The sequence below is a fragment of the Trachinotus anak genome, unplaced genomic scaffold, assembly GCF_046630095.1.
Source record: "Trachinotus anak isolate AG129_WGS33_773 ecotype Australia unplaced genomic scaffold, CSIRO_AGI_Tana_v1 ptg000016l, whole genome shotgun sequence".
In the NCBI taxonomy this organism is placed as follows: Eukaryota; Metazoa; Chordata; class Actinopteri; order Carangiformes; family Carangidae; genus Trachinotus; species Trachinotus anak.
This window is the reverse complement of record NW_027273867.1, coordinates 12,087,131-12,104,331: the sequence shown is the minus strand read 5'-3', so window position 1 is coordinate 12,104,331 and position 17,201 is coordinate 12,087,131. Positions and strand designations below refer to the sequence as shown.

Genomic DNA, 17,201 nt, shown 5'->3' with positions numbered 1-17,201 from the left:
GCACATGAGCTGGACATTTTATAGTTGAAAAAGAAAAGTGTCAGTGCCCTCTAGTGGACAAACTATGTAATGGCACCATTGTCTCCTAACCATAGACTGTATATAAAAATGAACTCTAAACTCATTGGCACACATAGCACTATATATAACACCAATCCATCTGTGAGAAGGTGATATTGGCTGGACAATTTATTGTTGGACTCTACATTAAAGGAACACACTGGGGCTATTTCAGACCTACACTTTCACCAGCATGTTATGCGAACACGCACAAGGAAGAGGAAGATTTTAAAATGATGACTATTAGCAATAATTGTGCAGGGTTGAGTTCCTCTCATGTTTCATGCCAGGACCAAACACATAACATGAAACTTGAATATAAATAAAACTTGCTTCTAAATGTAACACAGACACACACACACACACACACACACACACTGTGACTGCTCTTTGTTTACCTATGGAAATTTGAACCAGGTAATGTGGTGACGTAGCCCTACCGAGCACCTCCTGCTTGTTTCTTTTTTCTCCCTCCACCCAAAGACTTTTGTCCTTCGCGTTGTATTAAAATGCGCAAGTTGTGCCGTGAATAAACGGTGAAGCTCTCACTGTCGTGTCTGCTGCGCCGGTACCACGCAGGATATTTTACATTTTAATACGCACCCCGCGCTTTTTTCCTCCGTCAGCCTGGTCAGAGAAAGAAAGGTGGAAGTGACGCAATGTTTCTTTGCACCTGTGACCCCCCCCCACCCCACCCCACCCACACACACACACACACACACACACACACACACACACACACACACACACACATCAACCTGGCAGTGGGTGGAGCAGCGGCGGCAGCAGCAGCAGCAGCAGCAGCGTCGCGTGCTGCGGGAACACACTCAGCGGGTCGCGCGGGGCTCTGGCTGCAGATGCGGGGCGCGAGGCGGGGGGACGTGGCGATCAGGCGCGAGCGGCGGTGCGCCTCGTGAGGACGCGGCAGACACCGGGGAGGAGGCGCGGGGCTACAACTAGGAGCGGGCAGAGGACAGACGGCAGGAGGAGCGGGAGGTGCGGGAGGTGCGGGGGAGCATGGAGGACGCGGAGCCCGCGGAGGACGGCTTGCTCGCGGGCTTGCGGTGGAACCGGAGCGCGCGGGACCAGGCTCAGCTGCGCCAGAAGCTGCGGGACCTCCCGGGGCTGCTGAAGCACGGGCTGCACCTGCGGAAGAAGAGCGTGAGTATTTCACACCGACCCGCGGTCCCTGTCAGATGAACGTTAGCGGTGGGTTTAAAAAAAAAATCTGTTTCCAGCCGTCAGGTTTCTCCCGACGCCGCTCTGAGCTCCGAGGCTGTTTCATAACCCCGTCACGACTCAGGTGTTTTCATCGTGTTTTTACAAGGAAGACTGTCGCAGAGTCTCTCTCTCTCTCTCTCTCTCTCTCTCTCTCTCTCTCCTTGTGTGTGTGTGTGTACGCATGGTACATCCATAATAACTAGAATTGCTGCTGGACACCATACCTTCACACTCCGGTAGTCAAGGCAACCCCCCCCCCCCCCCCCATATGGTTACACACAAACCTATTTACATACACTCAGAAATACACACAGATATATCATGATTTACACAGATATGCGTCCATCTGCAGAATTAACACATTTTTTTCTGCGATTGTCTGTCACTTCATCAAAAAAATGTGGAAAAATGTGCATCAGAAGAACCAAGGGTGAGCTCTTCACATACCTTGTTTAAAAAAATGCTCATGTTTCCAATTTAAAATGGCAGAGAAAAGCAGTACGTTGTCACATTTGAAAACCGCAGCAATAAATAGATAATCAAAATTGTTACTTCGTTTGTTCATCTGTTAGAACAGCTCTTTTATGTAGTAAATAAGAAAAACCTCTCTCAAATCTGTAATATACAACATTCTTAATCCTAACAGATTTGTAGAAATCTATTTTATGGGTACACTGGTTCTTTTTCATGATGATTGGTCAACTAAGCAGCAAAAATGTGTGTGACACGCTGTGCCCTGATGTGGAACAAACACACCTGACAAGCCAAATAGCTGCTCAGAGTGTCAGCTCCGCTCATCTTCATCATTGGCAGCAGCAGCCAGAAGAGAACGTGTCCCTGATTGCCTCTGTGGGAACCACAGACAGAGTGCCAGGACTTCCAGTCCCACTGCTGCCAAATGCTAAAAATATGCAGCATTTGTAGCGTAAAGCCACTTTGGACCAAGTAGATGAAGAGTTTATGTCATGTTACATCATGTTATTTTAAGTGATGTTTAATGACCTACAGATTGAGTTCACTTTGCTTTCCTGTCCGCTATCTGATTACTGTGATATGATTACATTCCCCCATGGAAACGAACCAGTGATAGTAAATCCTACAATTAATTTCAAAAGAAAATATGTGAATAGGACAGTCCACTCAAGAATATTATAGTGAATGATGAATGATTGGATTATGTTTCTAGCAAGAATTACAGATGTGTCAAAATGATGTAGCTACACTCACCACATCGGGAGATGGATCACATTTAAAAAAGCAGACCGTCTCTCATTTACACAGCACATAACTGTATATTGTATCGTGGATTGTTTTCTTCTTTGTTTTTGTTCATTGCCTGTGATTGAGCTTCAGGTAATGAAAGAAGGGGACACTGAGTAGATGAAGAAAAAATGTCAAGTTTTCCCTCTGTTCCCTTCAGCTAACTTAGTGCATTTGTTCATGTGTTGGTGAGTGTGATGAGGCGTAGGTAAGTAGTGTAAAGGTATGGGCTCTTCTGTGCAGACTGGTTTTCTCTAGACACTGGCAGTTGGCTATGCTTCACGTGGCACACGCACACACACACACACACTCTGACACACAGATAGACACACATATTTGCATTGATAAATTTTCTAAAAAGACGTTAGGGAGGAACTACCAGAGAGTTTTTGCAATGTCCTACAAAAACACTCAAGATTGGAAAGTCATTGCACACATCTTGTCTGTTTTATTTGATCCATGCAGCACCATGAGCTATTGTTTTGCTCTAATATTTGGAGCAGTGGAAAGTGCAAACATCTGACATAAGCAGTTTTTCACATTACCTCATACGTGCTTCTTTAATGTTTGCCGACAGCCCATGAAGTGAGTTGAAGCTGCTGTGTTGCACAGAGCCATCTGTCGCCTTTTGGTTCCAGCCTGCAGCAGCCTCACCTTTGCAAATCCTGTCCTTCTCTGTTGTGACTTGCTCTGGTATTCAATTATTAGTTCTTTATTGGCCAGAGTATGGTGGCAGCAGAGAGAGCTGCTTAAAGGAACACTTTATACTTAGTTTTCAACTTTTACAACACTTGCATGGACGGTCTTTGCAGTAGCCACCCTGTGGACAGTTTATGAGGGAAGTCTGGATGGTTTTCCTCCGTCCTTCTGTATCCAACTGCAGCATTGTCAGGTGTCAGATTTTGATACTCCACCTTTAAGTCAAACATATGTGTATGGTGAGGAAACATTATCAGAGCAAGTGAGAGGCTCAAGCTACCGCTGCAGTACTGCTAGCTTTGCTGGAGAGACAAATGCTATCAGATCAAGCTGACTGATATTATTGCCCACCAATAACAGGTAGAAGCTCGAGTCATGAAGCTGCCTTAAAAGATAATGCTGCCAACAGTGAAGAGGAAACACTTAACCAATCCGTGTTTCTTAATAGTCAGTGATGTCTCAGTCGATTAGTACAAGTACATTTTGATGCCTTAAGGGTTCCTTTAGCCAAGCAGTAAAACCAGACCAGTAAAACATTCAAACCACGAGGAACATCCCGAACAAAAGCTGGTCATAGCACACATTGTCTACTAGGTTGTTTAATATGTGTGCATGTTCTTTATGTGCATATGTTTTGCTGATTTCTGTTTACATTCTTAATGCAAGCAAAGGAAGTTAGACATGTTGAAAGTATAGGAGAAGTACAATTATGGTGCACTCCATATTAATCATACTACTTTGTTTGGGGTTGCACCTTCTTCGTTTTCTTGAACTACTACTAATTAATGGGAGACCACACACTGGAAATTACGTTACAGTTTTTTTAAGTGTGACATTTGGATGGATATTATAAAATATACACATGATGTGACCACCAGTTGAGAAGTCAGACCTCCTTGTACACAAACCTAGGCTCAGACATGTATACAATACACCTTTGCAATACGCAGACTGAAAAACACAGTATGTAAATGTCTGCGCAAACATATCATAATGTGAGCTTTATAATTTCACGGTCTCAGAGGAAAGTTGATGATATTCCGCAGAAGATGATCTCATTTCTGCATTATACATGCAGCAAAGCAGTGGCTCATCATGTGTTTTTATGTCTGCCAGCAATATTTCATATCCATAACTGCATTGTAAATTGCGATAAAAAAGATGAAAGGGAAAGCGAGAGACCCAAACACATTCGCACTCACTCACCATATAAATTCACACACAGTATGACTAGAACCACTGCATTTGACTGAAAGGATTAGCACAGTAAGAAGTATGATGATAATATACCACCGCACTACATTAACAACTTAAGTATGTATATCCAATCAGGAATATACTTTACTTAAATGTAAGAAAATGCATACAATAAAAAAAACCAATTGTTGATAATTTCTGAAAGACAATGATGGAAGAAACTAATTCAAAATAGTAAATATTGACCTTGGCTTTAAAAAATGTTTATGTTGGTTTTCAAACATTTTAAGTTAGAAAATCAATTCACAAATAAGGTAAATGAGAGTTTGATTTTGTTTTTTATGTATGAATATAATATTTAGTCATAATATTGACTCAATTTGATTAAAGCTTGTCTAAGAAAAACCTTGAGTGGCAGAATCCAGATATTGGGACACATTGATTTTCAAAGACAACCATTTTAAAATCAAAATCCTTCAGGTGTCAATCAAAATCAAAAATATTCAGTTGTGGGGTTTTAGATGCTAACAATGAATGAGTTTATTTATCTGCAGATTAATTTGTCAGTTAATTTTTTTCTCTTTTACTTTCAACAGTCCAAATCCCATTATGCTGGGTTTTCTATTAGAAAATGAAATGAGTGTGTTATCAATAAATATAGACACTGATCCTAAGTGTTGGTGGTAAGCCAAAGGTCATGTTTGTTGGCAGATAGGCGGGGGCTTGCAGCTGGGTCTGTGTGTGTGTGTCTATTTGTGTGTGTGTGCCCATTGAGCTGTAGCTGCTTTGATGTCTCCATTTTGACATCCTTGTATGACAGATCTATCGAGGAGTCGACAGGAGCTTAGTGTGAATGTGAAGTGTGTGTGTGCGTGTGTGAGGGGGCTTGCCAAGCATGTCGTGCTACAGCTCTTCACTGTGCTCAGCAATCTAATCTGAGAGTAATCCATTTCTTGCAGATAATGACCTCTCTCTCTCTCTCTCTCTCTCTCTCTCTCTCTCTCTCTCTGTATATACACTTTGAAGTCATCACACAGACAGATAAGCGTGTCAGCATGTGCTCTCTCTTTATAGCTCTCATTCCTCTGCTCCTCTCTTTTCTTCTCTTCTCTTTCTTCTCTTCTATCGCTCTCTTTTGGCCTCCGGTGTACTGACAGCAACGGGCTGCATATACGCTGTGATTGAGAAAGGAGTGTGGATGGATGGAGTGTGTGCTTGTGAGAAACTGAGGCACAGACAAAGAGGCTCACAGGAACATGGCCAGCAGACATCTCTCTCGTCGCGTGACCCAGTATAGATGAAACACCTCTAGTGCTAGTGTCTGGACTGTGTTTGCGAGAAGAGATGATGATGGTGGAGAAACAAAGAGCCCTCGAGAGATCTGTGTTCACCAGACAGAGAGACAAAGAGATGCAGAGATAAGATACAGTGATCAAGACAAAAGAGAGAAAGAAGGAGCGAGACAGAGATAGTGAGAGTCAGAAACAATTTATTTAGTCTATGTGCTTGGCTGGTCTGTGTGCTCTACTTAACCCCCAGTCCAAACACTGTGTGTCCTCACACACAAACACAGAAAAAAAGCCTCATCTTTACTGATATCTAGGAGTACGAGTGGGTGTTTTTCACAGTACTTGTTGGCTGGACCACAACAGCAGGGCCAGCCCTATAATCTCAAATGTTCGTGAGTGAGTGACTAAGTGATCATACTCATACCATTGATCATTCGAATGCCAGGTAACAGAGGTGGAGTTTACCCATTCTTTTAAAATTAATGGGTGCAAACATGTTTGTTAGGGAGGAGTTTCCAGCCTGTAGTGTTGTCAATGTAACACATTTGTCACCAGATTTAGAGACTGTTTCTCAAACAAGACTAGGTATAAGCCTAGTACATGGTGGGACCATCTATAGGTGCCAACCGTGGACTCAGGACTATGCCTCTTGTTGTGGACAGTCTACCTAGCCACCTTGGTTTTTCCAGCCCTTTTGAAAGCTGCAGGGAAACGGAGTAGCCTTTCCAACACACTGAGACTCACCTCCATTACAGCAAATAAACTACTTTTATTACATGTATCATTATTGCTAAAGGAGGCAGAGGAATAATTAAACATCCGACACAAGAAATGAGGGAGCAGGAGATCGGGAGGCAGAGAGAAGCCATCAGTAACTGCTAAGCTAGCAGATCCGATTAGCTTGTAAACAACAGAGACGTCAGCAACCATAAATGAGACAATACACTTACTGCAGCACAGCAATAAAAGACCTGTTAAGAAATAAAGGGTTTCTGTCCACTGAAACGCTAGAGGGCTTTTAATCTGAAACAGTGACACAAAGTGTTGAGCTTCAACACATAATGCAGTAACTTTAACACAGCAAAAGGAAGCGACTGAAAACAAAGCTTTATACTAAAATACCGGTATGACCAATTATACATACACAGAGGAAATTAGATATAAGAACCTGCCTCTAATACAAGTCTGCCTCAAATAAAGACCTGTTACCTTCTGCAGTTGAGGTAAATAAAGGCCCCTGTCACTTGATGAAATACAGCAGTTGAAAACGGTTGTGGATCCCAGATGAAGGATGTGTGAGATCCAGTATATGATATTCTGTCACTTCTAACTTTCTCATCAAGCGAACATTTCACCAGTAAATACAACCAAAATAACAGCACAGTCTTTGTCTTTAACTTATGTGTTTGGTGATTTTGTCAGACAATGTCGGGGTCACAGCGTCAGGATTTTAGCAGCAGAGCAGCAGCTTGGAAATGGTTTGAAGGTTAACATGTAGTCTTAATGGGCTGTGTTTCAGTCACTATTTCAACTTGTTCTGTGGTCTGACAACATGTAGATGGCGAACAGCTTTACTTGGAATACGGCTGTATTAAAATACTGTATACGTGAGCACAGAGAGTAGGAGAGAAGCAAACAGATAAATAGCTGAAACCGACTGACACTGGGCTGAATGCAAATATGACTTGATTTCACAGCAGTTCCACTACAGTCTTCAACTATGTATTCAGTTTCACACATTGACCACAGCGGTGCAGCCATTATGCTAGGTTTTGACAATGTGTAGTTTTGAAAATGTTTGATTGTTAATGGAGGGAAAACTGTGCTTATGGGATTTCTATCACCTCCAGCTTTATCTGTGGCAAGTATCAAGGCTACAACCAATGATTATTTTCATTGTTGATTAATCTGCTGATTATTTTCTTGATTCATTTTTGGTCTTAATAGTAAGAAATGACCAACGCAAGTTCCCGAAATGCAAGATAGTGTCTTGACAAATCCAAAGATATTCAGTGTGTTTAAAATAGTTTCTGATTTACTTTCTGTTGTCTGGCTGAACAATTAATTGACTGATATTCTAGATCAGGGGTCCCCAAACTTTTTCCTGTGAGGGCCACATAACCCTCTGATGGGGGCCGGGGTCAGTTTGTAACAGAAAAAGTGTGACGATCGCAGGGGTGCCTCAACGTAAACATTTATTGTTTTCCAGAAAGCCACACATAACCAAATATTAATAGTTTGTCTGCTCGCATTTGGCCTTGCAAGTTATCATACTCTTTGTGACGGGATTCATAGTGTCGGCGCAGATTGTATTCTTTGAATACCGCCACCGCCTCTTGACAGATGAGACAAACAGCCTTTTCTTTGCATTGAACAAAAAAATAATTGTTTCACCACTGCAGGTTAAATACCGTGCATTCTGAATCAATTTTTCTCTTACCTAACCTTTTCGCCATTATTCCGTTCTATTTGACAGGGGCTAGTCTAGGATTCGCGTTGCCAGACTGAAAAAAAATCATAATGCGTCTCTGGTATTGTTCAGGGGGCCAGGCCAAATGTGGAGGCGGGCCGTATCCGGCCTGCGGGCCTTAGTTTGGGGACCACTGATCTAGATTCTAGTCAGTATACTGTGACAGATCACATGGCACAGCTTTATGTGTAATTTGTAAGATAACTTTGCGATCATGAAATAGTGATTTGATTGAAATTTCAGTGTAGTGTAGGGACCGCTGTGTTGCATCATATTTAACAGACAAACGTAAGAGCCGTGTTGATCATCTCCTCAAACTCTGTCAGAAACGAAAGCATATTTCACAAAATGTTGAGCTGCTCCTTTAATGAAGAGTAGGTGAGCTATGATAGTCACTCGCTTTGAATAAGGCGTGTGTGCTAGTGTGTCTGTGTGTGTGTGTGTGTGTGAGATATCCCAGACGGTATCATCGCTCTAATGAGGATCGCTCACACTGCTCTCTATCTCTCTAATCATCCCTCTATTTCATTTTCTTGTGACTCAAAGCCACAGCCGAGCACTTCTCTCCTTCCCCGTCTTTGTCTTGCTCACTCTTTCTCTCTTTCTCGATTACAATTAAAATGATGTCTCTCACCGCCTCATATCTCTCCCTCTCCATCTGTCATGCTCATATCCCCTTTCATATATTCATAGACTGTTGTGAATTGTGCAGCCTTCCTCTCTGCTTTTCTTCTCTTGCACACTAACTCATTTATATTTCTTCATCTACATCCATCTTCCACAGTTGTTTAGGTGCTTTTCATTTGTCCCATCATTTGATCTCGCTCTGTCTCCCTATTTGTCATCATCTGCTGGTTTGTTATCGTCAGCCAGTGAGAGGCAAGGGGCAGCAGCGATTACTAGTATAGGCTCAGATTTCTGTAAAGGTTTCCACAGGGAATCAAACCCACAACTCTATGAGTGATCCTTTTTCACTAACTGAGCTCACAGACCAGTTGCACTCCCATTGCAGGAGGTTCTCATCTGTTGCACGTGATCATCATCCTAATACGACTCTACAGTTTGTATCTTTATTAGGGGTGCACTATGCTGTTTTCAAAGCAGATATCTGATCGTTTCCTCACCCATATACACTGAAAATAGTATTTTCCAAATCCAAACTATATTCAGCCCCTTGGACTTTGCCATGTTACTAATGCTATGTTTGGTGGATTTAACCTAAAATCACTTGTCACACCTTACTCACACCCAGGTGAGCAACTGTGAACTCAACTTTAGGTGGGTCAGTTTAAAGGGGGCAAATATTAACACAAACAGTCAATTTGTGCTCTATATCTGTACTTTAATTTAGATACATTAGAAGAGAGAGTGCATTTTTTTAATTTTACATCAGAGTTTTTTCTGTTGATCAATATTCAAAATTTGAAACCAGTGAGTTAGTGTTGTAAAACAATAAAACATGAAAACGTTTCAAGGACGTGAATACTTTTATAGGCACTGTAGAGTTTCCTTCCACGGGCTGGACACTAACAGATGAAGTGTTATCTTAATCACTGCAATTGTCTGACACAGTAAATATTGGACTAGTGAAGAAAGGGTCATAAATATCATAAGAACAGTACATGTTTGAAAAACTTCTAAACCTTTTTTTTCCTTTTTTTTCATAAATATTCTTTGGTAAGTCACAAGGAGTCATAAGACCTGTTAAGATCTATTATCTTGCCATTAACTGTTCTTCTTGTGAGTTTAAATATGGGGCGGTCAGACGTTTGAGGCAAGGTTTTAATTCAGCAGCAGAGAAATCAAGGTGTTACTAAATTACATCACACTGTATGACGCTGCATTGAAATACTAAAACAGATGTCAGCATGTAGAACCTATTACGCTTTACTTGATCTAACACTTACTATCATTCTGTTTTATGATGAGTTTGTCACCACAGTGTCAACGCTGTCATTTCCTCTGCCACCCTAATAATCCACACAGATTAAGAGCTTTGTTTTGCTGATAGTGGAGGTAGAGGTGAAGTGGATACGCCCAGGGCAAAGGCTGCAACATAATGGCATGATGGTTGAAACCATGAGGAGATTTGTCATTGTGTCACTTTAATGTTGTGATAGGTTTCCTATTGGGAGGATTCATGGCATTGTACTGTTGAACAATGGAACCAATAAATGTATCTTTATTGTTTACTATGGCACAGGTTTCATATTGATGTGTGCTTGTGTGACTATGTGTCACTGTTAAACTATTTAGGTCAGATAGTCATCATACACTTTCCATTGTTTTTCTTCTTCATAAAAATGAGTAGCCAGTGTCTCACAGTGACAGAAGTGTCTGCGCATTAAAGCCAATAAATGAAACCAGAAAGTCTGTGTGTGAGCCATGGTTGTTACCGCTGTGGGTTTGAACAAAACCTGACTAATGCTTTTGGAATGGTAAAACTGGTCTTTCTCATCTCAGTCATGTTTGTTCAGTGTGTTTACTGTGTGTGTTTCATTGTGTGTTGGCTCTGACGGCTTGTGTGTATTTTGTCTCAACAGCAGTCACCTGACACTATCCCTGGACCAAGCACTGGACCTACAGTACACAAGGTAAAGAAAAAAAACACACACACTCACATGCTCACAGGTGATGTCATCCCTTTAGTTTTGCTGTGAGGTCAAAGTGTGTTTGTTTTGCCTCAATACAAGTGATATCAGTGGTGATGTTACCTTGGGCTTTTTCAAAGTTAGTCTCTCCAACTGCACACACACACACACACGCGCACACACACACACACACACACACACACACTCAAACTCACACACTCAAGAGCCTTAATTTGTCATGCATCACCATATTGTGGTTTGGCAAATAATTAAATACTGCACTCTGAAAACTGCCCCAGGGCTTAAATATCTCACACGAACATAGTTTTTTTTTCACTGCTGAAAAGATGAACCAAAAAAGTGAAAAGGTTATCAAAGAAAGAAATCAACATTTGAAGCTTGGATGCTGCTTGGTTTTGTGCATTGTTGTTACCCCTTTGCCAGGTTTCCAGAGGTCAGGTTAAATCAATAAACTATGGAGATCACTTTGGATGATGCTGACAATGAGTGGTGCTTTGTTTTGAATTTTAAGTTAGTGCCGACTTCCACCTCTTGACTCTTGACCTTTGTTTTCAGCTACTTCAAAATTATGATTACATGATTCTGCAACAGCATGGCTGATTTGCCTCCACAGATTTATTCAGAAACCCATTGTGGTAGATATTAGTTCATGTGACATTTTGCAAAACGTCCAACAAAGGAGAGTTGTAAATCATTTGTTATGGTTTATTCAAAATCTGGCCCAATTGCCTGACAAGTAATTTTGTTTTATGTGCAACAAACACCCATAACTGAAGAAAATGACTTTGAAGGCTCGATATGAAGTCAAATTTGAGGGCTGGCTGTGAGAGCCTGGTTGGATCCATACTCTCTGTTTGAAGGTCATTAACCACATTATCTTGCTGTTCCACAAATGATCAGTGATCTGCTCTGAGGTCTTAGACCTCTTTTCCATTGGAAGACACACAGATGAAATTACAATTCTGTGTCTGTCAAAAACAGTGCTACATAGACTGCTATGTGCTGGTTAGGATGGTTAGGACCCTGTTGAGTTTTTCTTGTAAACAAACAGTTACAATGTATTTACATTATGTGTTTCTCACCAAACAGTGTGTGCATCCTCGAGGGCCAACAAACAGTTTGCCCTCAAACAAAATTGTATAATGCATTTCCTACATCATAAAACATTTGCAAAGCTGATTTTTTAATTTTTTTATTTTTTTAATATATCTTGAAATTTGCATCGTTTACATGTATGTTTCTGTCTTGCTTGCCTTTTACTGGTACATTAAGATACAATGTACCAGTAGCACATAATGATACAAACTGTAGATCAAGAATTGCGTGAAACCATCTATTAGAATGCGTGTTGTGTCAGCCGTGTGCTTTTGCTGTTGCGTCCTTTTGCATGCACACGAGATGCAAACAAAATGGGGACACACTCTTAGAAGCAACATCCATAGCTCTACTAGTGGTCAAAAAATTCAGAGGATAACTTTTATTCTTGCAGTGCATAGGTCGGGTAAGCTAATGCATGCACTGCTATATTACCATAATAGTAATAGTGACTTCTTAGTGAAGTCTTTTGCAAAATTAACAAGTCAGGATAGAGTCTGTCTAATGTTATTTCATAATGTGAATAAAGGGTCATCAGTCATTAAGTGGACTCTACTTTGTAGCATGTAAAAGGGAATATGAATGGAACAGAACAAGCAGCCCACGTAAACAGCTTAATTGAAATCCAGTCCTATTTACGACAGGGTCAATAGCAGGATTATTGCAGACCGTGTAGACACAGCCAGTGTTTCATTCCTTAGGGGGAAAGAAATCGAGCTGTCCTTGTGAGTCAGTCAATGACAGTCGCATGGAGCCACACTACCTCTCTGCAGTCCTATATTCATGTCCAAAACATGTCATCATAAGATTTTTGTCATTTAATTTGCATTCATTCATTATTTATTTATTTATCTATTTGCAATCAGACTAAAAATTAATTCTTGGATGTGTTTCTGTTTGCGTGTCAGTCTTGCTCCCAGAGTTTTCCATGTGCTGGTCGGGCTGTGAGGAATGCCTTCCTCTCTCATGGACCATACCCAGCTAAAGACAAGATACACCTGGCCAGAATCATACGGTACACTTGTCTCTGTGTTTGTGTGTCTGTGTGCAGGGCTGAATCGACTTGTCCGGTGAAGCATATGCACTGACTCACCAGTCATTGCTGAGCCCCTTCCTCATTGGCCACTCAAGCTGGTTATGCAGGAAGATGGGCAAAGTGTGAGCACAAGATGGTCCGGGAATACATACACTCTCATGCTGCACACACTGTACAGATACATGCAAAAAACGTGAACATCTGGACACAAATATAAATAGATGCTCTTCACTGCCATTGCGCATACACTCACCCGCACACACACACACACACACACACACACATACACACATATAAACACACACACAAAGAGTTTATCCTGGGGGAAAGCAGCGGAAAGTATTCAGTGTTTCAGAGGAAAGGGCTTACGGAGAACTAATGAATAATCAATGGATATTGATTAAATAAAAAAGACAAGCTGTGTGTCGGGGGAAGAAATGTGTGTATATGTAGGTGGCTGTGGATCATAACATTGTGTGGTCAGACTTGTGTGCTTATAATGTGTATGTGTGTGTGTGTATTTTAACAGCCGTAGCTATGTGGGCGTGGAGCTGGTGCAGTGGCTCTGCGAACAGTGTGTGTACGTGCGCTGTCGGACTACTGCTGTGCGTGTCTGGCAGGTGCTGCTGGAGCTGGGAGTCCTGCTGTCTGGTAAAAACACAACCAAACACACACACACACGCTCGCATACACACTCTCACACTAATATGCCCCAGGGTCAGACTGTGCTTCAGAATTTATAGTCACCTTGCAGCGACATCGGCAACAATCTACACATCTCTGAAGAGGCAAGCGATGAACCAGTTCACCGTGTAATTTCCAGCTGAACAAAGAGATGAATTCAGTGCCTCAGTCCCCTGCTCAGCACATGAACCTGCTTTTAATTGAGATCTTGTCTATTGCACTGAAACTGGGCTTCAGTGCATTGTGTATAAAGGCCCCCCTCCAATAATCTCAGCAATTATTCTGCCCTAAACATCTTCATTCATTATTTACCGGAGACATTTTTCGACACAGTAAACCACCGGAGAAACCATTAATTTTAATATCAGCACACTGACAGTGCCTATGTGTGACGCATGTTTCTGTATTCAGTGGAGCTGATGTAAAGAAAATAAGATAGAAACTATGTTACATCACTAATCCCTGTAAAGCCAGTATATACTTCATATACTAACAGTATAATATTCAGAGGCAGTTTCTTGAAAGAATAAACAGTCCTGCTCAGGTGCAGTTCATCGGTCTAGCTAATCCACCAGAACTGCTACAAAGACTTTTATTGTGGGCACCGTGTCCCTGCTCTTTCTTTAGAACTAAGATCTGTTCAGTTTAAACAAGCAATGTTCAATTTAAATAACTTCTTTTTTGTCAGTGTTTATTATAACAATCCATAATAATTCAGGTCACTCCCATTTTACCACAGTGGGAGCAGTATTTGTTTAAATTGCTGGTATGATAAAGATAAGGATCATAATGAAGACGATGATGCTGATAATGATAATAACCTTTTCACGCAACAACTAAACTTGTACAGAATCCAACACAGATAAAACAATGTCTGTTTTGGCAAAGTACAGAAAAACGCTCAACAGGGGCCAACTCTGAAATTTGTATATTGCCAACAAGCCTCTGGCTCTTCACTGACCTTGATCTAATATGACTGTGAATAAGGAATAATCAATCCTACATTGAGTGTGTTCTTGGGAACTATAAACAATACAATACATACATCCTTTTTTTTATTGTCTTTCTTTTTTTCTAGCATAGACTGTCACTTGCTGACTATGATGCATGATAGGCGAACTAACATGGTATCTGATACACAACCTGAAGCTAGTTCTTGTCATATTTTGTTTATTTGTGTGTCTGCTCTTCCCCCAGTGGACCAGCGGGTGGTGTTTTCGGACTCAAACTCATACTACCAGTTCAGCTTTGAGGAGTGTGACTCCGCCTCCTGCGAGTTTCGCTCCAATGAGTCGGAGTGGCCAGAGGCGGTTAGGCTCCTCCTACAACTCGCCCCATATGTCCAGTTTCGGTCTGGAGGTGGGGCCAATAGCCCGTAAGTGTCCAATAAAATCTGATTGCAAGTTATACTGAGATGGATGGATGGATAGATGGACTGTCACTTTTTCAAAAAAGTTTGAATAATAGAGAACAACACATAACCAGATGGGCACACGGATATCGCAGACCTCCACCAGGGCTAATGTTAAACAACATACAACAGACATAAAAAAAAAAAACAAAACAAGAAAAACAAAAAACAATCTGCACCAAAGGTTAATGTGTTCTTCTCTGGCTCATGCCCCATCAAAAGAGTGAAACTGTTGCACAACGTTGATGATAGCTGATGGTAAATGTGACTCAGCTGTGATGTGCAGGATGATCTCCATTGACCTGAAGTGGAAGCTCATTGCTGTGGTAAAATATCAAAGTTAACATGAGAGGCCTCCAGTTTAGTTTCATTAATGAGGTCATTTATCTTAGTGTGACGGCTTATTGTGAAAAGTGACAAGTGATTGTGTTTGATTCTGTGGAAGTGTTGGGCACTACTGCAAGTACATTCTTGTCCTTGCGAATATAAATACACACACACACACACACACACACACGCATACACACACACACACACACCAATATCTTCATAAAATCCCAGTGAGAAACCTAATCTCTATTCAGTGCTCTAAATCCTCAATCAGCTTATGTGAGAGACACATTCGTGTGCAGGCACAGACACCTCCACATCCACAGAAGAAATACACTCATACACAAAAAAAGACACATGATGCGATCACTCATATACACGAGATGGGCTCTGACACACTCTCACACACACTTATACACACACACATGTGGAGTGGTGTCAGCCAGAGTTCCCTGCTTTGCTGCTCTTGTGTGTGTGGGATTCCTGCTGAGGCTGCTACTGAACTCAATCTGTCACTCAGAGAAAAAGAGGGAGTGTGAGACGGGTGGGGTGGGGGGTGGGGGGGGGTAACGAAAAATAGAGTATATATGGAGAGCGAAGGAACAAGAGCACACGTCAACACATTCATCTGTGTGTCAGCTTCAAAGGGTGTATTTACAGGCACCAGGAAGAGAGCATGACAGAGAGGGGAATTGAATGTCATACTTACTACTATAAATCTCATGTATCATACTTTACGTATACTTATATGTTCTCAATCAGTTAGTTTATATAAATAGTAGTGGATGTCATGCATACTCCACTCACAGTGTTTCCACAGGTTGGCACGGATCAGACAAATGGGTGGAAGAGATGGGGGTTATTGGCATTTTACCCAGCAAACCCATGTTTGAAGTTTCTAATGGAATTCATTTTTTATCCCAGGCTGGTTTATAATATATATTTAAAAAATACAGATCAGAATTTACATGACAAAGAGGTCTGCATATATTTATCATGTGGTGTTTTCATAAACACGCACTTGTATGAAAGGCTGCAAATATACCTGTTGTCCTAAGCATACTGATCATTTTGCATAAAACTACATCTGTAAAAGGGCAGCTTTTTTACTTTTGCAGGTTAGACACAGATGAAATTTTGTATTCAGTGTTCTCACTCTGTCTGTCACTTTGACCCTGCTGCTGTCTGTGCCTCTCTTTGACTGTCGTGTCACTTCTCTGCAGGCATCCTCTCTGTCTGTCTCTGTCTCACACCCTCCCTCTTGCATCTCGTCCTCTCTTCTCACTCTCCATGGTGTAAAGGAGAATAGTAGCTGTAGCTGTGAGGGAAAACACCTGATGTTACTCAACTGCCTGCTTCCAAGAGACTTGATGGTGCTTTGCTTAATACACTGATCCATGAATGTTGAAGGAGGGAGATAGAATCACCAGTGGGCTCATATATGACAATAATTCATAAGATCCTGATCACTGACTGAGAGGTGCTGAGCCTGCCCAAATGTACTTGTACTCTCTTTGGGTCAGTGACCATCAGGGTTGTGTGGACCCTGCTATACTTGATTGTAAGGGTACCTCTGTTTTAAATGGTAAAAATATAGAGTATAGAATAATCATTAGGCTAATAGAATGTAGTGACTTAAATAAAGTAATCTAAATGAATGCTTTTTAAACTAGAAAGGCACTCAGAGAGCACAAACCTCCGCCAAGGCCAATGTGAAAGCCAAAGCCACTTGATTTCAGAGAAGAAAATTCAGATTGATAGTAAATGATCCGGGTCTGCCCCAGAATTTAACGGTTTCTTCCCTGGCCCGTGCCCCATCCCCCCACCAAGCTCGGGT

General features: G+C 41.5%; 1 protein-coding gene across 2 annotated transcripts in view; it reads left to right on the top strand.

Moving 5' to 3' along the window:
• Positions 1 to 816: 816 nt before the first annotated feature.
• The window catches only part of rapgef5a (Rap guanine nucleotide exchange factor (GEF) 5a), a 50,121-nt gene continuing 33,736 nt past the window's right edge, over positions 817 to 17,201 (top strand). The window contains exons 1-5 of one of the 2 annotated variants that reach the window (XM_071499722.1): positions 817 to 1,221; positions 10,743 to 10,790; positions 12,812 to 12,918; positions 13,469 to 13,590; positions 14,821 to 14,998. In XM_071499722.1, coding sequence (XP_071355823.1) covers positions 1,078 to 1,221; positions 10,743 to 10,790; positions 12,812 to 12,918; positions 13,469 to 13,590; positions 14,821 to 14,998 — 599 coding nt within the window. In that variant the 5' untranslated portion in view covers positions 817 to 1,077. Of the gene's footprint in view, positions 1,222 to 10,739; positions 10,791 to 12,811; positions 12,919 to 13,468; positions 13,591 to 14,820; positions 14,999 to 17,201 lie in introns of both variants that reach the window. The other variant, XM_071499721.1, reaches the window with a different exon arrangement.